The sequence below is a fragment of the Periplaneta americana genome, chromosome 1 (assembly GCF_040183065.1).
Source record: "Periplaneta americana isolate PAMFEO1 chromosome 1, P.americana_PAMFEO1_priV1, whole genome shotgun sequence".
Taxonomy (NCBI): Eukaryota; Metazoa; Arthropoda; class Insecta; order Blattodea; family Blattidae; genus Periplaneta; species Periplaneta americana.
In genome coordinates, this window is record NC_091117.1 from 18,779,986 (window position 1) to 18,803,100 (window position 23,115).

At 36.6% G+C, this 23,115-nt stretch overlaps 1 protein-coding gene across 3 annotated transcripts in view; it reads right to left on the reverse strand.

The window, feature by feature from the left end:
* The window catches only part of LOC138710788 (adenylate cyclase type 2-like), a 207,162-nt gene that overhangs the window by 53,856 nt on the left and 130,191 nt on the right, over positions 1–23,115 (reverse strand). For all 3 annotated transcript variants that reach the window (XM_069841938.1, XM_069842018.1, XM_069842098.1), the window contains 4 exons: positions 7,913–8,047; positions 7,156–7,524; positions 3,153–3,302; positions 1,914–2,023 (listed from right to left, as the gene is read on the reverse strand). In XM_069841938.1, coding sequence (XP_069698039.1) covers positions 1,914–2,023; positions 3,153–3,302; positions 7,156–7,524; positions 7,913–8,047 — 764 coding nt within the window. The remainder of the gene's footprint in view (positions 1–1,913; positions 2,024–3,152; positions 3,303–7,155; positions 7,525–7,912; positions 8,048–23,115) is intronic.

A 23,115-nucleotide genomic window follows, 5' to 3' on the forward strand; every position in this document is an offset into this window, starting at 1 on the left:
CTGTCGTGGTGCGTCCAGACTGTGCTCATTCATTCACTCATTCATTCATTCATTCATTCATTCATTCATTCATTCATTCATTCATTCATTCATTCATTCATTCATTCATTCATTCATTCATTTTATTCCATAGATCTTACATGAGCAATGAAGCTTTAAGATGTCGAACAAATCAACATTTTACAATATTACAATTACAATTTTTACAAATTTTTAAGGTTTAGTAATTTTCTACAATTTTTACAATTTTGTGCAATTTTTTACAATATTTTGGCGAGATGTAGTGAGATGAGGTGAGGTCCGAGGATTCGCCAAAATATTACCCGGCATTTGCCTTTTGGTTGGGGAAACCTCGGAAAACCCCAACCAGGTAATCAAATCAAAGCGGTTGATGCCGAGGACTCGCTATAGACCAGGGTAATCAAGCTCCACCATCCAATACACTACTTATTCCTCTTCGCCCAACAAATCCTTATACCTCCGGTGGTAATCTGTCGTACTTCATAAGGAATGGGTGAATCGAATTGTCTTTATACTTATTTGTCCTTTCTTATATTAATGTTATCACAGGCCTTGCCTTGTTCTTAGCCAGCGTACACAGCAGTGGTGAAGCTAAAATGTAATCATTGACTAGGCTAAAAAAATCTGCTTACTTTATATCTTTTATACAGAAGATATTCCTCGGCTTTTCCATCAATTTTTTTTTGTGACACAGGCCCCACAAGAAGATGACCACTCATTTTCACCCCCAAACAGAATACAGATATAACAATATAACTTAATTGTCTCAGAACATCCTGTTAGCCAAGGATTATTTATTTTCTTGGGTTATTTTACGACGCTGTATCAACATCTAGGTTATTTAGCGTCTGAATGAAATGAAGGTGATGATGCGGGTGAAATGAGTCCGGGGTCCAGCACCGAAAGTTACCCAGCATTTGCTCGTATTGGGCTGAGGGAAAACCCCGGAAAAAACCTCAACCAGGTAACTTGCCCCGACTGGGATTCGAACCCGGGCCACCTGGTTTCGCGGCCAGACGCGCTGACCATTACTCCACAGGTGTGGACTGTTAGTCTAAGACCAAGAAAATGGAAATTTTCTATTATGACTTACTCCATCTGCTATTTTAATATGTAATGTAGTGTCGATCTCATTTATAAGCTCATTTTGTTTCATACGTCCAACTGGAAAATGGTTTCTCAATGTTCTCTCAGTATGAGCCATTTTACACAGAATTAGTATGTTTAAAAAAGCACGTAATCTTGATTAAACTAACACTCAACAATGCAGCGCATTCACACAACACCAAGATAGCGCGGCATATTATATCGCAGTTGAAGCTAGCCTCACTTCCTACTACTGAGTCATGGCGAATCGATACCCCTCCTCCCCAGTCTTCCATCAAGCTTGCAAATGCCACTGCCTGTGAGCGAGGCCGTCACGTGTCGCTATGAGATTTCTGTCATAAGCCTCTCGGAATGAACTGTGCATCGTGGAATGACTGCCAACAGTGAATTTAATATATGGAAAGATCGGAGTCAAACCAAGTGTTACGATACATTATTACGAACTTATATTATTACTAGATACAATAACTCAAATTTTTTGGGTAGACTAAGCCTCAAAAGCCTCTTAGTGTAGTGTAGTGTAGTGTAGTTGGGTAGACTAAGCCTCAAAAGCCTCTTAGTGTAGTGTAGTGTAGTGTAGTCACTACACAAAGTGAATCGTGCAAAGAGAATTCATAACCCAACTGTGGATGTAGCACCGCTGAGTGACAAAGAAATAAAATACAGTCACACTCTGATGTATTCAAAAGATGTTATTACACTATTCTTACAATCAATTTCCAAGATATCTGACTATTATGATTTTATTAATACCATTATTCCTCTAAATTAAAGTAAAAACTTACGTAAAAGGCTTTCTTCTCAGGGGTGTGTTTATCTTCTGTATGAGGTTTTGTATGTCTTTCCGCACATCCTCAATGATGTGGCGTGGAATTATGCTTAACATAAGATTTTCCTGCAAAGACAGAAAAAACTAGCATATTAACATATTTCAATAATGTATTCATAAGCGGAGTTATGGGGGGGGGGGGTTATTGTCCCTCCAAACTTGTCTTAACTCTTTCTTTTCTATTAACGTTAGAAAATAGTGAATTCAAAAGATCTTTTTTTGCTTTTGTTTATGGTTAAGTTTTTGTGCTTAAACTGATGAATTAATGTCTTCAGATCATATGTCTGGATTACAATATTTATTTTAAATTTCCGAATGTATAAGAATTTCTATATCTCATTTGAGGAATGGAAGCACCGTATTGTTTCTTTTGTAACAGCCTGTACTCATGTGTTAGAAGTCTGCAGGTGTTCAGGCCGCCACTTGGAGAAATATGAATAACATACTGCATAACAATGCAGAAAAAAGAAAAGTGATCCCGGTATAACGTGCAAACTTAAAGACGAGATTAAATAAAATAATTAGAGTTTACATTTCATACGATATCTTCGGAAGGTAAGCTTCATATAAAAAAAGTTTGTCAGCAATTTTATGTAGTTTTACTGATGTAGGCCTATGCATGTTTTTCTGTACGAGAAACAAAAAGTGGGAGATTGTTTTAAGTTATGCTCTATTATAATTTGTAGTAGACCTACAGTTAATATACTGTATCACGGTCAAGCTATAACGGGGGGAGGAGGTAAATAATGTCCCCCATAACCCCGTTATGTGGGGATTCTATGGTTTTGCTTTGTCCCTATCCCCCAAGGAAACTGTTCTCTCTTCGCCTATGAATGTATTAAATACTGTATATTATTATTATTATTATTATTATTATTATTATTATTATTATTATTATTATTATTATTATTATTATTATTATTATCATCCATTATCGCTCAGTCAATAACGCTTAAGCTTTCTAACCAAGTGGTTCGTGGTTCAGTCCCCGGTGTATGCGAAGATTAATCTACATTGCACGCGATAAGGTGATCGTTCCTTGTCTTGTACTTGTGCTGCGATGTCTCCGCGGTATCCCTACATCGTAATGACCATACGATCAGGGACGACCGTCATGTGAGAAGACGCGCTAAATAAACAATTATGAGTGTTATTACAGAGTTACCACAATTTATGAAGAAATGTCATGGCTTACCTCCTGCTGCTTTTCGTATTCCACCTTGGAATTGGACTCGAGGCAGGCACGTCGATCCAAGAATGTTCTGCGGATGGACACTTCACTCATCAAGCGGAAATAGAGGCCCAGCCCGTTCACACAAATCAAGTACACAGAATCCGACACCAGCTGCAAATTACGTGATCGGGTAAGATATAGGGTGTTTCACGTTACTATAAGTAAATAAATAAACAAACAAACAAAGAAACAAAGATAGATAGATAGATAGATAGATAGACAGACAGATAGACAGACAGACAGACAGATAGATAGATAGGTAGATAGATAGATAGATAGATAGATAGATAGATAGATAGATAGATAGATAGATAGATAGATAGATAGATAGATAGATAGATAGATAGATAGATAGATAGATAGATAGATAGATAAATTAAATAAATAAATTAAATTAAATAAATAAATTAATTAAATTAATTAAATAAATAAATTAAATTAATTAAATAAATAAATTAATTAAATAAATAAAATAGATAAATACATAAAATAAATAAATAAAATAAATAAACAAATTAAATAAATAAATTAATTAAATAAATAAATAAAATAAATAAATAAAATAAATAAATGAAATAAACTAATTAAATAAATAAATTATATAAATTAAATAAATAAATAAATACAAATTTATATTCAGCGAATTCCATAACTTGTGGGACACTCCCATAAATAGTGTATTTTGGTGTATCTAAAAATAATTTTGTATATGCGCTATAGAGTTGATCTAAGCCTACCGTTTGGAGTAGTTGGCAATTATACAGGACGTTGCAGAAATTGTACTAATACAAACTTATATTTTTGTTTTTAAATGGGACACACTATATTTCATTCCATAACTTTGTTGCCCTCATCAAACTGTTTCAAATTAATTATATAAGAATTAAATACAACAGCTTTGTATTCGGATCATTAACAAAACAAAAACAACTTAAAAACGGTGTGTATATTTTTAGCTATTTTATGAAAAATGTATTTGAAAAGGTAAATTTTATTTTAATAGGCCTGCAAATATTAGGTAGACCATGATGTTTCTATGGCAACAAAAGAATTGTTTTTTTATAACATTTAACCACAGTCTAGTATATTAAGCCACGAAGGTTGAGTAGTTGAGGATACTAGAAACAATAGACTGTGCTAGTACTATTCCGTATTGTCTGTGATGAGGCGATAGTAGCGATCCTAGTGGTTAGCAACTATCTATGGATGCATATTTCCTACGTATTGAGCTTCGTGACTATATATATTAGACTGTGATTTAACTGTTACTAAAAGACTCTGCAGCATGTTTTCAAGCGATGAGTATGTGGATGTGATCTTTATTTTTAAATGGAAAACAGTAGAAAAATTCACAAGATAGCTGCAAACTGTATTTTGAGTGTTATCAAGAATGAAGACAGTTAAACAATCAATCTCAATATTATAATCTAAATCATTAGCGTGCAATAAAAAGAAAAGTGGCCCAAGAAAAAAGCTTTGTAGAACATCATAAACAAGCAAAAATGTACATAAGGACGTGTGAACAATATTTTTACAATGGATTCTCTAACTTGTAGGTACATGTGATAATACGATTATTTCAGCACGGTTCAGAATCGATTCTGAACTGCCTGCTCATGCGCAGTAGCTCAATGTGCGTTCCAACAAGACTTGAACTGATTCAGAACTCCCAGGTTACTGTTCCAGAGTGCTTTGGAAGTCATTCGGAACGAGTTAAATTGGTTCTCGATTAGCAGGAACTGAGAATTCTGAACTGTTGCGCAGATGGTTTAATCTGAGATTAAGATGAAAACGCTTCGAGATTGGGAACGTTAAAATTAAAAAATAGTCGCTCATGAATGATTTGGAAGGTGATAGTGATATATTTTACGAAGAATTAAGGCAACAGACGCATTATAGGCACCACCAGTTAATATATCTCCTAAAAAAAGGTCAACGGAAGTAGCAGTTCGATAAATGAAATTATCGATACCTATTGTTTGAATAATTGAGAACCAAAGTTTGTTTTTTTACATGTCACCATGTCGGGTATTTAAACATACAAGGTCCACGGAAAATATTTACTTAAAAAACTATCATGAATAATGAAAAAGTTTGTAGAAGACAGTGACATTACGTATTATTGAAGTATATAAAATGAATTAATTTTATTAAGTTGGCTATATTAGAATGACAATCGATAATATACTATTTCCGGATAAGAATTAGAGACCGGCAAATCACACAAGACTCACGCCCGTACCTGCTTGCCGTCAGGCTTGGGTTCCGGTGACGCTACAAAGCAAGTTAACTTTTAGCCTGAACCCAGTGAGCCCGGGTTTTATAAGTTCAGTCCAGGCGGGACCCAAGAAAGCCTGCCTGTTTGCTCGTATTATAAGGTTGAGTGACTTGCATTCATGGAAGCCAGTCTGCGCTAGTTAAGATGAAACAGTACTAGTTTGAAACCTAAGTTCGTTGGCTATTTAGTTACTTCAAAAAATCTTTATCTTATTCCAACACGACAGATATTTCTTGATTAAAGAAACACAGTTTTACGATTTATTGCGCTACAGAATTCATAAAATAATAAGACAATATTATACATTTCATATTCCTGCAAAGTGCATCTGACTCAACGAAATAGTAACATTTCGTAACTTATGACTAGTTGAGAAGAGAAGAGAAGAGAAGAGAAGAGAAGAGAAGAGAAGAGAAGAGAAGAGAAGAGAAGAGAAGAGAAGAGAAGAGAAGAGAAGAGAGGAGAGGAGAGGAGAGGAGAGGAGAGGAGAGGAGAGGAGAGGAGAGGAGAGGAGAGGAGAGGAGAGGAGAGGAGAGGAGAGGAGAAGAGAAGAGAAGAGAAGAGAAGAGAAGAGAAGAGAAGAGAAGAGAAGAGAAGAGAAGAGAAGAGAAGAGAAGAGGAAATATGTTGAAAAGATATTGGTAACAATTATTATATCAACAACTATTACAGAAAAATATTTCATTTCAACTTTTTCATTATCAACAATTAAAAGCCTCATGAATACATGTAAAGTGTATAACAGTTTTTCGTTCTTCAGAATATTGATTTGCTATTTAAATTCTTTTTATTTATGAAGCTGAAAGTTTGAATGGTTTGCATTCAATTTATATTACTACGATGAAAAGGAAAGTGCAAGTAATTTATAATAACTGTTGGCATTTAATTGATATTATGATGACGAGAAATAGTTTTTCTTTGTCTTTATTAACGGTACGTTTCAGAAGACAACAAATTAAGTTTTCAGTAGTTTGTCTATATCTGTAGGCTTGTTGTCAGGTTTGAATGACTTGGTTCATATTATCACGCAACTGAAAGTAGCAGTCTGGCGCAGGTCGGCGGAACCCAACAGTCCTTTCGGGTCACTCGTAGGACTGTTTGGGAGTCACATTGCCTGCCTGCTTGAGAGGGAAGGTTGCAGGCGGGCGAACGATACGAAGCGTAAGCCCGCTCACGGACGTAAACAGTCATGGGCAAGCCTGATCGACAGTTTGCCTGTCTGATAAGAATATGAATCGATATTATCAAATAGGCTGGCGGTACCTATAATGCATCTAAGCCGAATTAAGTTCGGAAGATGAATATCATTTTAAAATGAGAAGAAACTCTGAAGGTCGTGAAAGAACAGTTCAAGAAACGTTCCAAGTACGTAAAATCCCGAACGAGTTCTGAGAACATACACAACTGGCGCATGCGTCGAAAGTTGTTCGGTATACGTAACGCGTTCTGAATTGCTTGTTGGACCAAAGCTATTAACTACATCCAAACAAATTAAAATCGATTTAATCAAAGATAGATGAAAAGTTAAAAAAGTAAAAAAAATACCAAGTACAAAACGGGTAAGAAAACAAGAAAATGAACGAATTGGAAGAAGTGGAAGAAAGGAAGAGGGAGGAAAAGGGTGGGAAGGTGATAAAGACGAGCAGAAACAAAGAAAAAGGAAATGGGGAACATGTCATTGCTTACCCGCTTGACGATGTCTGGCTCGTTCTGGTACGTGACCATGCCCAGGGCTAGGATGTGGCAGAGCGAGACGACGAGCCCCAGGATGAAGGCCTGCACGTTCTCCGTGAGCGGCAGGTACACGTAGCACACGAGCAGTGTGTGGGTGGTGTAGGCAGGCCGCAGCGCTCTGGAGGGGTCCGTGTTGCGGCTCATGTGGAACAGGGGCAGCCCCAGATCCATGGCGAGCAGCAGCAGCACTACCAGGCATGACACCAGCAAGGACAGGCAGGGGAACGTGTGCTGCAGGCGCTCCCGGAACACCACCACCACCAGGGGCCAGCACAGCAGCGTGATTATGCAGTACGTCACTGCATCGGGCAGCGCCCCCTCCTGCACGAAAATAATCGACAGGTGCATAATCCTCATTCCGTGCAAGAAGACTCCGCATGTGAACAAATTCACGTGTCAGAAACCCAGCCTACGGTGTTGAAGAAACTAAACTTTTATGGTACAGCAGCAAGCAAATTACACTTACTCGTAATATAGCTTAGCTAAACGTGTGAAAGATACTTCGGGGCAAGTTACTTGGTTGAGGTTTTTTCCGGGGTTTTCCCTCAACCCAATATGAGCAAATGCTGGGTAACTTTCGGTGCTGGACCCCGGACTCATTTCACCGGCATTATCACCTTCATCTCATTCAGACGCTAAATAACCTAAGCTGTTGATAAAGCGTCGTAAAATAGCCTACTAAAATAAAAAAAAAGTGAAAGATACTTACCAAGGCCCATAAAACTCCTGCATGACTGACGCTCAAAAATGACTGTAGAACCACAAAAACGGAAAAGTATCCAAGATGCAGCCGTTGAAGGTACTTCAAATACAGCTCTTCTAGATTCTTCAGTCGGAATTGTCTCTGCAACAACGAAAAAAACGCTAATTAACATTATTACATTATTAAGGGCGAAACAAATGTAGTGCACTTTCACTTACGACTTGCCGAAATTGCAGGATCCAAAATGCCGATATCTATACCATTTCTCAGTAGCTACTGACATAAAGATACTGGTTTTTTGGTGCCAGAAGCTAACATGAATAGGTACTTACTTACTGGCTTTTAAGGAACCCGGAGGTTCATTGCCGCTCTCACATAAGCCCGCCATTGGTCCCTATCCTGAGCAAGATTAATCCAGTCTCTATCATCATATCCCACCTCCCTCAAATCCATTTAATATTATCTTCCCATTTACGTCTCGGCCTCCCCAAAAGTCTTTCTCCCTCCGATCTCCCAACTAACACTCTATATGCATTTCTGGATTCGCCCATACGTGCTACATGCCCTGCCCTTCTCAGACGTTTGGATTTAATGTTCCTAATTATGTCAGGTGAAGAATACAATGCGTGCAGTTCTGTGTTGTGTAATTTTCTCCATTATCCTGTAACGTCATCCCTCTTAGCCCCAAATATTTTCCTAAGCACCTTATTCTCAAACACCCTTAATCTCTGTTCCTCTCTCAAAGTGACAGTCCAAGTTTCACAACCATAAAGAACAACCGGTAATATAACTGTTTTATAAATTCTAACTTTCAGATTTTTTGACAGCAGACTGGATGATAAAAGCTTCTCAACCGAATAATAACAGGCATTTCCCATATTTATTCTGTGTTTTAATTTCCTCCCAAGTATCATTTATATTTGTTACTGTTGCTCCGAGGTATTTGAATTTTTCCACCTCTTCAAAGGAGAAATTTCTCATTTTTATATTTCCATTAATATGAATAGGTACAGTTGCATAAATATAAAATATGCTAAATTAATAATAAGCAATCATATTTTTTATCCTGGCGAAGTTAAGGCCATCAGGCTTTCTCTTCCACTTAGCCAGAAACAAAAGAAGCTGATACAATTTTACAGACTAATATTAAAAAAAACACTAATAAAAAAATATATATATAGTCATACAAGCACAAGTTGAGTAAAATAATGCAAATATATTAAATTACAAAATAATATAAGGCTAGAAGTTACATTCAATGAATATGCAAGCGTTAAGTGAACCAATAAATTAAGCAGCAAACCAAAGAAACTAATGAAGAAAGATAGTTCGAAGATATGCTTATTCCAGTCCGACAGCTGGCCTAGGTAGCATTAGTGAATCCGATGCTGACAGGTGGGCCATCCCGTCTTAGCTTTAACAGAAACAGGTCCCATCTTAGATGGAGATACGGGGTGGGAATGGGGGGATTGCCCTCCTAGTTCAGAGTGATATAGGATACTATCTCTCTCTAGCACTAGGAATTAAGAAAGCATGATTCTGTAATGAATATGCAAATCAACATTTACGTAAGTCATGTTTCTAAGTACGGCCTATAGGCATTAATTATGCGACTTATCTTGTTATAGTACGGATAAGAAGGAACTGGGACAAGCCTGGAATACTTTCTAGAGAGAGTTTATTCAGTTCACGTCATGTGACGCGACAATGAGTTGGCGAGATATCCGTTGCGTTTTTTAAAATATAGAGCAAAGTGGAAGTAAATCTATTAATAAACCTAATAATTAACTTGACTATTACACTTTTACTATTTCATACTACTTTTGACCAATAAAACGGTACGAAAGGACGTGTTTCAACCAATCAAGGCTGCTTATCGCCATAATTTTATCACTTCCCTAGCACTTGTTTATTTTTATCACTTCCCTAGCATTTGTTTGTTTTTATCACTTCCTCAGCATTTGTTTTTTTTTGTTTGCCAACATTTGAAAATGAAAACATGTTTTGCGATGGTCATTTCTTTCCCGCATAGACAGTCAACTGAAAATGGCGGCTGCTTTCAAACGTTTTGGTGAAGCCTAACATTAGTGAAATATAATTTTAGTAAATCAATTAATATTTTAGTGTATTAGAGTATTGTACTTTATTTCTTCTAATCTTTATATACTTTCTTCTAATCGTCCAACAGTCAATTAAATCCCACTCGAGTTTTGATTTTCTCTAGATAAATCAAAACCTCTAGTGAGATTACTGTTGATAGTACTAACGATAATATAAGTGTTGATGCATCTGCAATAATTGGAATACTATTGCTGTAGCTGTACTCTTTGAACAAAATATAGCGTGGTAATCGATCAGGCCCAGTTATACTATCGATACTTGCGCGGCACACTAGCGCGCACTGTCGGATGGAGTAGAGAACCTCAGTTATTCTATTATCACAGTCCAGTATATACTGTTCTCCAACCAGGAGATCAACCGTGAAAGGAATGTGCTTACTATTGCGTCATCTATTGAAACGAAGTAGATAAATAATATTACCGTTATAACGCCAGTTTAAAAACCATGCGCTCTCCTCCATATGTTGTTTCCTGCATGAAGAGATTAAAAGACCAGGTGATTAACTGTGATCTAATTTTGTAACTAGGGTAGTATCAATATGTCTGTATCAATGTTATGGTTTGTGCTGTGAGAGCTAGCCAATAGAGATAAGAGTACCCACGTGTGTGACCTTATGACATCTTATGATATTAACATTCATTCACAGCATTACCCTCCTTCGTCTCAACCGGCGGAGACTTTCTCGTGGTTGGAGCACAGTACAGTACATACAGTCACGAAGCTAAAGGTGATTTTTTGCATTTCTCGCGATCAGTGTTGCCAACTGGGCGGAAATTTCGTCAAAACTGACGGAATTTCAACATAGCGGACGGGAAAAGAATGGCTTTGACGGGTGACGGATTTTATGGCGGAAATTACGATTTACATCGCTTTTTTTACTTTTTTACCTACTGTCGTTTGTAATTGTTTAATTGTATAGAGATTTGACTTTTTCTTTGAACAGCCCTGCCCGTGCCGTACCATGTTAAGGAATCCCCTGTTTCAGACATCCTCGTTAATCAAGTCAGAGGTTGAAGAATTATTATTTTAATTAAGATTTGTAAGTAAGCTGTGTTAAAATTTGCTTCTTATATATACACACACACACACACACACACACACACACACACACACATTGAGTGGGTCTTATTTACTTTTTTTTTTAATTTTGTCGGATTCCGACGTATTTCCAGGTGCTAAACTGACGGGAATACAATTTGTGTTGGCAACACTGCTCGCGATACAATGCTCCAAGCGGTTAGCAACTGAGAGTACTAGGAATAATACACTGTGCGATAGTAGCGATCCTAGTGGCTAGCAACTAAAGTTCAACTGTCATTGGATGCTTGTTCCCTAGGCCTACGTATTGAGCTTCATGACTGTATATACTAGACTGTGCTATTTTCTTTCATTTTTATTAGTAAGACAGTAAATGAAGGGAGGTGCAGTGTGTTTGTGGGATGAAAGAGGAAAAAACGGGACTACCCCGAGAAAACTATCCGTAACATTTCCTTTGTCCACCACGAATTTTATCCCTGGGGAAAAATCCCCCCCCCCGGGCCTCTGCTTGACATTATCAGTAATTCAGAAATAACGAATCCAGTGCTGCAGTAGATAACGGGGAAGAGGAAGAGGGACAGCCTCTTTTCTGCTGTCACTGACGTTTGCGAGCTGTCCTCTTATCAGAGCGAACCCCCCGCTGGCAATCCGCTTTATCGCACTTGTTTTCATAATGGTATTTCTTCTCGCCATGCCATGTCAAAGGGCAGAAGTCGAGACATAGGTCAACACTTGCAACAACATCCAGGGCAGAGATGTCTAATTGCTTTCTGCGACACTTGTTGGTGACGCGCTTGCCTCATTCTCCAATGATCAGTGTTGCCAACACATAAGTGCAGAAAAGTATATTCTATTATCCATGTGCTAAAAAGGATAAAATATGTTCATCTCCCCTCTTGCTTAAAAAAAAGTCCCTTGTGCAGACCCTTGTATTTCCCTATTTTGACTATGCTGACATTTTACTGACTGACCTTTCCAGAGACAACAAAACGAAACTTCAACGTGCTCATAATTTGTGTGTACGTTTTATAAGCAATATTCGTAAATATGATCATATTACCCCATCCCTGGAAACAATAGGTTGGCTTAAACTAGATAAGAAAAGAAATTTACATTCACTTCTCCTTCTCTTCGAAATCTTGAACTCTTCTATTCCTTCGTACCTGTCGTCTCGCTTCTCTTACCTTTCTTTCCACCACAATCTGAACACACGCTCTCGCCATGAAACAATACTAACAATACCATCCCATCGCACCTCCTCATACTCATCCTCTTTCACAATAGCCCTGCCAAGACTCTGGAATTCGTTACCTTCTAGCATCAGGGACTGTCGAAATAAAATTGAATTCAAAAACAAAGTTACTAGGCACTTGGTCAGTAATTGAGACTCGTTCAGACATGGTTTCTTGTAAATAGTTCTCTTAATATATTACAAAATATTTCAATATCCGGTAATTTCATCACTATAGAATTTTGTTATTCTAGGCTTAATTTGTAATTCAGTAAATACAAAAATATTCTTTGTTCTTAACTTCTATGATAAAATGTATAGCTTTCATTAATCAGGTAATCTTGTCGTACTTTAATTTTTATTGTAATTGTAATTGTAAATTTAATATTAATTGTAATTTTATTCTTCATATTATAGTTGTAATCCCCTGGAAGAGAGGCAGAGAAGGCCTGACGGCCTTATCTCTACCAGGTTAAATAAATAAATAAATACTAAATGCTAATAAGTTAAATTGTATCCCCGTCAGTCTAACACCTGAAAATCCGTCAGAATCCGTCAAAATAAAAAAATACCCACTCATATCTATACATAAATAAAAAGCAAATTTTAACACAACTTACTTACCAATCTAGATTGAAATAATAAAATTCATCCACATTATCTGCCTCTATTTCTGAAGTTGATGTGCACAAATTAAGCAATTAAAATGACAGCAGCTAAAAAAGTCAAAAGACGATGTAAATCGTAATTTCCGTCATAAAATCCGTCACCCGTCAAAGCCATTCTTTTCCAGTCCGTTACGTTGAAATTCCGTCAGTTTTGACAGAATATCCGTCCAGTTGACAACACTGCCAATGATATCTATGACCATTATTTTGTTCGTGCAGCGATATTTTCAAACTCTACTTACTGATTAAAGTCAGGCGTTCTTGCTGCAAATAAAACCCTCATCAAACCATTTTCTGAGGGTCAGAAAAATTTGCGGATCAAGTGCAAACCAATCTCAAATCACATTGACGCATGAGCATTAAGATAGTTGTGCTTTACTTTTATTCACTGGACTGCCACACACGACTTTTTGCATTAATATTTATGTTTTCATGTTCACCTATATTTTGTCATTCAAATATACTGTGAAATTTAAAAACAACTTCAATATACGAGATTAGTAAATTATTTTGTGCGAGATCGTGCGTATTTGCTTGGTTTCCGCACAAAACCAATCCGCGGAAAGTCTAAAATTCCACATTCAGTATTCCCAACCTAACACACATAACAATGTCCCTCTTCTTACCGCTTAAGTGACATATTGATTTTACTGCTTTAGGCTTTTAACATATTATTTTTAGAGACGTTCAATATAGTAATAATTATAAATTGGAAACTTACCACTGCAATTTCACCTAAATTGCACTGTTAATTATTGTTTTTAAATATTTGCAAAAATTAAGTAAACTCTACAACTCCATTAAAGTTACTGCATTCGTGATACAAGTAACATTAAGGAAGCCGTGAAAAAATCAACAAGATTCCAGACTCATCATAGACTGGGGGGAAAAGAAAGACAGACGTATATCACGGCCTGCTGGAGTATCGTAAACACAGAAAACATTTTAAAGCAACAATACTGAAGATAGATATTTTTGTTTTACAAATTTGCCGTCATTGAACAGAAATCAGGATGGAGATTCCATTGCAACTAATTAAAAATTCCTCTTTCAGGTATGTAATAAACGATCTTCGCACAAAATAATGTACGATACACTAGCGGTATGTTTTCTTTCAATTCTCGGAGATTAAAAAACCTCAACTACGTTTCGCTTTTTCAAACTTTTCCTCGAACATGAAAACTTCAAACATACCGCTCTTGTGACGCATATTACTATTACAGTACATGAGCGTTCGTTCAGAGACGGTTTGAAATTAATTTCAAACCGATCATCGTTGATCATGCGCAAGAGTCGAGGTTGGAACAGTTTTCAAACAGTTGTCAAACCATCACAAACTCGCTGCAGAAACAAACCTATTAACTTCCTCTGGTTATGTGTTAGAAGATTCCAAGAGGATGTATATTTTCGTCTTCATTTTTTTTTACTGATAATGTATAAATATAAATATCAATACAGCGGCTGCTGTCGTCTGCGACACAATGAACTTCTCGTGAACTTTCAGCTTTTTTCTTCTTCTTTTTCTGATCATTATATGTTTATATGAATTGTGTTAACTCTCGCTAAGTGTTTTTTTATAACTAGGCTATTTTATCAATCTTATTGCTATTTATTATTCTTTTTTAAAACTGTTTTTACTATTTTTATATTACTTTTCATCACTATTATTTTAATATTGTTGTTATGTATTTAATAATTTATTATTGATATCTGTATAAAATGTATATAAATCCTAACTTTTGCTCTACTGGATTGTACCCAAGCATGAGCTCATGCTCATTTCGGAGAAATTTAGTCTGAATCACACTATTTAAGTGAAAATTTGGAATAGACTTGAATTTGAAATTCGGAAGAAAAACAAATAGTTTCTAACATATAGCACGACTTAGAGATTGAACGGGTTACATCAGCTCCTTGTCTATGCGGATGATGTGAATATGTTAGGAGGAAATCCACAAACGATTAGAGAAAACACTGAAATTTTACTTGAAGCAAGTAAAGCGATAGGTTTGGAAGTAAATCCCGAAAAGACAAAGTATATGATTATGTCTCGTGGACCAGAATATTGTAAGAAATGCAAATATAAAAATTGGAGATTTATCTATCCTTCGAAGAGGTGGAAAAATTCAAATATCTTGGAGCAACAGTAACAAATATAAATGACACTCGGGAGGAAATTAAACGCAGAATAAATATGGGAAATATCTGTTATTATTCGGTTCAGAATCTTTTGTCATCTAGTCTGCTGTCAAAGAATCTGAAAGTTATATTACCGGTTGTTCTGTATGGTTGTGAAACTTGGACTCTCACTTTGAGAGAGGAACAGAGATTAAGGGTGTTTGAGAATAAAGTTCTTAGGAAAATATTTGGCGCTAAGAGGGATGGAGTTACAGAAGAATAGAGAAAGTTACACAACGCAGAACTGCACGTACTGTATTCTTCACCTGACATAATTAGGAACATTAAATTCAGACATTTGAGATGGGCAGGGCATGTAGCACGTATGGACGAATCCAGAAATGCATGTAGTGTGTTAGTTGGGAGATCGGAGGGAAAAAGACCTTTGGGTAGGCCGGGACTTAGATGGGAGGATAATATTAAAATTGATTTGAGGGAGGTAGGATATGATGATAGAGACTAGATTAATCTTGCACAGAATAGGAACCGATGGCGGGCTTAGGTGAGGGCAGCAATGAACCTCCGGGTTCCTTAAAAGCCATTTGTAAGTAAGCACGACTTAGAGCAAATAAACTAGCACTTAATATCGATAAAACCATTGTGACCAAATTTAGTACACAAAAGTGCTGAGTTTTCCTACCAAATTATGAGTAGACTAAATGGAACCGACCTCAAAAATTTATAAACACACATTTTCTTGGTTAGAACTGGGATAATCACTTGAAATGGAAAAAACACAATCATAAAGAATATATTAGTATATTAAATTGAGCACTGTCTCTTATGTATTAAGATCCTTATCTTCTACTGGCGATATAAACATCCTTCAAATAGCATACTTTGCAGACTCCCATTCTACTATAACAACATATGAATTAATATTCTGAAGTAACTCAAGCTAATTATATTTTTGTTTTACAAAAGAAGCCTATTTAAGGATAATGCCAGGTGTAGCCTACATAAAAGGACATCATGTAAAAATATTACAGATTTTTTTTATTAATTTCTCCTACAGAATAATCTCTGTAATGTTGAGAATTAATATTTGAGGAGAAAAATTCACTCCGGCGGCGCCGAGGATCGAACCCAGGTCCTTGGTTCTACATACCAAGCGCTCTGACCACTGAGCTACGCCGAATCCGGTGCTGTGGATTGAATTCTGCGTAGCTCAGTTGTCAGGGCGCTTGGTACGTAGAACCAAGGACCCGGGTTCGATCCCCGGCGCCGGAGCAAATTTTTCTCCTGAAATATTAATAATCATGTAAAAAGATTTTCCAAAAAAAAAAAAAATTAGAAATAACGACCTCACCTTGCGAGCACATCCTTTCCCTAGTGATATTTTATATTAAAAACCAAGATACATTTAGTATTATACAAAACATTCATAATTTTAATACAAGACACACAACAGATCTCCACTTACCTTCTGTAATAAAAAAGGAGTTCACTATTCAGGTATTATAGTCTTCAATACACTGCCTAATTCTCTTAAAACTTTAAGGGCCAAGAGAAGGGGATCAGAACAGAATTAACAAAAGTTCTTTATACTCATACTTTCTACGCAACTGATGAATTGTTTATACTTGTAAATTAAATTAATTTACTTTGTATTATTGTAAATTTTTATATAACTTGTGACTTGTTTCACATCTCAAAGCTGATGTAAAGGTACGGTCACACGTCGCTACTTTTGCTGCGCAACTTTTGTACTGCAGCTCCAAAAGTTGCGTGTCGTGTTCACACGTAAGCCAAAAGTAGCGCGCTGCACGCTACTTTTCGTGCTGCGCAACCCGAGTGCAGCAAAAGTTGCAACTGGAGGTTGCGAGTCTGTTCACACGCAAGGCGCTACTTTTGCAGCCGCAGTCATGCTGCAGGTTCCCATCTCCCAATATGCATTTTGTGATTATTTTCGCATTATTAATAAACTCATGCGAAAGCTTATTTATCTATTATTTGCTTTTCTGTCCTAACTAGTATTCAGAAATTGGCATTATTTTTACTATAAAGCTTTTAAAAACGCCTATATACTAAAATGATAACCAACAGCATATTCACGTAATCAATGTTGGCAACCCTCCTGTTTGAAACTACGCTACAGAAAATTAAAAAAGTGAATTATATCGTCAGCAAATATGCTCAGACTGTGTTGTGCATTCAGTAACTATTACAAATAATTTATTTTCATCACATCTAACATTAAAATACATACATCCAAACAATAAAAGTTTCATTGGCACATTTGGGTGGCAACACTGGTCGCAACCGCAGCAAAAGTTTCAACAAAACCGATATCAAAAATGCTGCGGCTGCAACCCTTAGAACCCTGTTGCTACTTTTAAGCTGCGCGCAGCATGGAAAAGTAGCGGGCAGCAGGTTCGGCAGCCGCTACTTTTCGGGTTGCACCGTTGTTCACACGTCGCAGTACGAGAGTTGCGCAGTTTTTTGTACTGCATCGCTGCAAAAGTAGCGACGTGTGACCGTACCTTAAGATCTATGGAATACAATAAATAAAATGAAAATTCAAACTTATATTTCAGTAAGATGTTTCGGACGCAACCCTGAAAAGACACTTCAGAAGATAGCGAGTGGTGGGACGAGGGTTGGTTTAGCCGCCATAGAGAATATAGCCGCATTCGTCTGTATTTATTTTCTAGTCGGTACCTCGTCCTTAATTATAAAAAAATGTAAACTCATGCTCGTAACTCTGTAGGTAGAGTCCATTGTCTTGTCTTGACAATACATTACGTCTAAAGAATTAATAAGCATCCTGATTAATCTATAACTAAGTACGTGCAATGCCACTGATTCAGAAATTGAACAATAGCTTGGCTAATCGTTTTCCAACAGCCATGGAAATAGCATTCGCTACAAGCATTCTGAACCGGAGTGTGGAAGGTGCGATGTAGAAAGTAGTTTCCTGTAATCTAGGAAGCACACTCTGCTATCTAAGCCTATACGTTTCTTACTTTCTGAAACTGAACTATTGTCCATTGGATGATATGATCCTGTTAATCAGAACTTACTGCTCCATTCAAATTTATTTAGGGGAGAGTCGGGTAGTATCGGACAGTGCGTTTATTTCATCTACCACCACATGGTAGTACCTGTATGACATGGTTACGTTTCTCTATGCGACATCACACAAACGTAACCATGTCAATCAGGTACTATCATCGTGTGGTAGATGAAAGAAACTCACTGTCCGATATTACCCGATGTCCGATACTACCCGACTCTCCCCTAGGTTGCATTAGGACTGAGGGAGAAGACTCTCATGATGGATTGTAAGAACGTATTTATTGTTTCTTTAACTCTTGAGTGCCGAATGTAGAGATGCAAAAAAGTACAGTAACTCCAGAGAGCCCGGGTTCGATCCCTGGCTAGGTTATAATGGAATTTATGGACAAAGCAGAGGATGCAGAGGATTTTCTCAGGTTACTCTTGTTTCCCCTTATCATAGGACCAACACACTCCACATTTCCCTCACTTGCTTTACTCGTATAACATCCCTTTCAACAGTCTGATTTTATAATTCTGATTATTATTTGAGAAGTAAACATTAGGGGAGAGTCGGGTAGAATCGGACATCGGGTAGTATTGGACAGTGCGTTTCTTTCATCTACCACCATATGGTAGTACCTGAATGACATGGTTACGTTTCTCTATGCGACATCACAGAAACGTAACAATATCAATCAGGTACTATCATCGTGTGGTAGATGAAAGAAACTCACAGTCCGATATTACCCGATGTCCGATACTACCCGACTCTCCCCTATACTTTAAATTTAATTATAAGCTCACTAAATTGCTATATCACTTTTAAATTAAGATTTTTGGAAACAGCAACTTAATATTGGGAGAAATTACAGCCACCACTTGTTCCGTTTCCATGATACGAGTGACGTCATCGTCGTAGTGTTACCACCCATCCGAGATTACTCCGGACAGTTCGGAAATACAGAAATTTGGCCCGAGTTCGGATTCAGACGTAAAATGTTCGGGAATTTGCTCTATTTTACCATATATCACTTTTATTTGTTTTATTTTATCATGTGCTCTTTATTCCCGTCACAATACATTTGTGATCATTGTGTTGAAAATAATTATTAACATCCAAACCAGACAATTCAACGTTATGAATTTTATGACTGTCTGCTTCCTAAGCCTTTGTTCATAAAAGTTGTAAAGTCAAACAATCAGTATGTATTTAAATTTCAGTGAAAAGACAGGAAAAATGGGTGGTATTTAAAACTTTGCATTTTTTGTATGAAAGAGACGAATTTGTAAATGCCAATTACGAAGAAGTGAAGAGAAACGATTGGAAGCATTTTAAATATGGATATGAAGAAGAATGGAGCGTATGGAGTGGACGGACAGAATAAGAAGTGAAGCTATGCTATGAAGGGTGAGTGAAGAAGTAATAATGCTGAAACTAATCAGGGAAAGAAAAGGAAATTATCTAGACCACTTGTTAACCCTTAAATTGGCAAAACTTCATTTCTCACACTAGTTTATTAAACCGTGTCGGACTGTAAAGAAAACAACTAACGCAATGTCCATATTTTATATGTTGTGCAATATTATAATATTGTGAAATTTTAATTTTCCTACCAATTTTTTTTCTATTGTTCTATTAAAATTATAGCATATAGCCTATTAACCTGTTGTATCCTATAGGATACTTCGCGAATTTAAGAGTTAAGAAGAAACTACCTACTGAAGGATGCATTAGAAGGAATGGTGAACGGAAGAAAAGTTCAGGGAAATAGAATAAATCAGATGATAGACAACATTGAGATATATCGATTGGATTCGGAGACTAAGAGGAAGGTAGAAAATTGGAAAGATTGGAAAATTCTGGGTTTGTAGTAAAGGACCTGTCCATGTGCAGAAAACTATGAATGAGTTACATTTAAACCTCTGATAAATGTAACACTAAGTTGATGTAAGTGTAATCTTATTACTTTTTGTTTGTCACTGTAGGCAGTGTAGGGCTAGTACAACCAAATTTGGTCCGGTGGACACAATTTGGAACGTATGCGGAAATCTTGAAATAAAAAGATGGTAACCGTATCTAACTGTGTTATAAGGGGTTTCACGTTAAAATGAAGACACAAAATATAACCAACTAACAGCTAGCACATCCTGGCTCTTACTTCTGCCGTCCAAAGAACGTGCAAGGAGAGACTTCCGAAGACAGTCCGGTAATATAAAGTGGTCGAAAGACGTGACGAAGAAGGTCTGTTGAAGATACAGGTACCGGAACTGTCCGGAGACAAGGTCTTGTCATGCAAAAGAAGAAGATAAAATCTTCTTCCATGAACGTAGTGATGAAGAATGACTCAAGAGATGGCTTATAGAATTCATCATGCAACAACTTTCAAGGGTATGGGTATAATGACTCCTTCGAGCTTCAGCCTTTCATCCTTGGCTGTCACCGTATTAGCTCTCCGATCCGAAATTCGCTGGTTCAAAACCGGCAGAGGTGATGACGATAAAGGGAGATAAAATCCTTAGTATTGCCTTCTCCGGGAGGGAAGTAAAGCTGTGGGTCGTGTCGTAGATTTATGACATGTAAAGGAACCTGTTCCTGATAGAGTTCTAGAAAAAAATTTAGTCGAAATTTGGAAGTAGCACAATGGAAGTACGGGTGAGACTGTTCCACCCAACACTCCAACCATACGACATACCATACTGGTTTCAAACGCATATTGTTTCTCCTGAGGCTTTTAAGGAAACTCGAATGTTTAAAAACAGTGGTTTGAAAGCTTTAATAAATTTAATCCTACGAGAGAGGGTCAGTAGGTTACAAATTGAAGTAGAAACCTACATTTTTTAATGACGTGCCAGAAGGTATCACTGGTATAGTCTGGATCAGTTTACTTAATACCCTAAAGGTGAAACCTAACCATTTTTCCCCTATTACTATATATGCTAGTGGATTATAGTGATTTTCTAGCTCTCAGGTTGAATTTTCTTTTACCAACTTTATTTCGAATTCCGGGTACTGACAAATACTATAACTGGCAGTTATTTTCTAACTGTTATGTTGGCAGCAATGATTTCAGTTTACAGTAAAGCAAACTGATGAAAATGCAAGCAAGTAAATACATTTTTAGGTTACGTCTCATGAATCGTAAACTCTTTAGTCAAAGCAATAAATTTCATGTTGCCTGACAATAGTACATTATGCAACGAGCCTATAATGATAGTAATTAAGAATCGAGTATGGATATTTATGAAACGAGCGCAAGCGAGTTTCATAATTTTCATACGAGCTTCTTAATTACTATTATAGGCGAGTTTCAAACGACTTTTTATGCTCGACCATATTTCTAACTTGAAATTACCGGTATTCAGATGTATACATTTTATTTGTAACTGACAAGATCGGAAGTGACCTTGTTCTAGGTCGTGAATTGTGAGATGTGCGCAGACGCGAAAGTATTGATTTTTTCCGAGGAACAATAATGTCATTGACCTTGACGTAGTCCCGTTAAACTTGATAATATTATAATATTATAACCTTGATTATTGAATTCGACATTGAAAAACGAGATGACAAATTGAATTTATTTTAATATTATTTACAATTAACGCTAATTATTATAGTAACAGAACATAACCTTCTGCGACAGTATTGGATTTCCAGCCTCCGTGACTTTTCGCTAATTCTCTTTCGATTGCACATCCAAGAATAATCGATACTTGCGGTTTTATAACGGTAGAAAGCTGGTCTGTCATTGGCTGAACAGTTGTAACCTGAGTCGTCATTGGCTGAAAGACCTGACCTTTAATGAGTAGGTGTACTTTAATGACATGCATTAAAGGTGTGCTACCAGGTGTATAATTACTACATTTCGGCATGGTCGAGTATAAAATAAATTATAATAGTAGTTCATACTAATCCCAATTACCAACATAATATGCGATAAGTACGAGAGGAAAATATACTATTTCATAAATAAACTACTGAACCATAGGAAACACATCGCAACATAAAGATGAGATGTGGTAAATAAGCAAGACATTGTTACTGTTAACACTATTATATTATTATTATTATTACTATTATTATTATTATTATTATTATTATTATTATTATTATTATTATTATTATTATTATTTCAGTACGTAGAATTGTGATTTTACTCTCTTTGTTGATATCTGGTATTAGTTGGCAATACTGAAGAGATGGCCAAATTAGACTTTTAGGAACTGCTCTTACGTGATCCTCACTATACATAGTATTATCGATATGCGCACAAGAAAAACAAAGATGTAGCAGTTGAAAGATGGCGCCACCACTGAACGAGGATAACATTGGCGACTTGGTCCCAACACATTCTGTCTCGAGCTGGTAATGATACACGCAAGACTCATTAGGTTATATCATTTGAAAAGGATAGAGAATGCATCCGATTTTTGGAATACAAGACGTCTCATTAAAAACAAAAGAACATAACTTTGTGCTACTACGAATCTCTGTAAAAGCCTCTTTAATTGCGAACTACTCCAAACGGTTGGCTTCGGTCAACCCTATAACATAATAGTACATTATGCAACGAGCCTATAATGGTAGTAATTAAGACGCGAGTTTCATAATTTTCATACGAGCGTCTTAATTACCATTATAGGCAAGTTTCATACGACTTTTTATGCTCGACCATATTTCTAACTTGAAATTATTCATAAGTATTCATATTATTCTTATCTGACTGGGGAGTGGAAGTGACCTTGTGCAATATCTCGTAAATTGTGAGATGGTGCGCAGACGCGAAAGTATTGATTTTTTCCGAGGAACAAATGTCATTGACCTTGATATAATCTAGAGAGTAAAATGAACATTAATCTTGATATAACCTGGAAATTGATTTAGACATTGAAAAACGAAATGACAAATTGAATTTATTTGAATATTATTTACAATTAACGCTAATTATTATAGTAACAGAACATAACCTTTTGCG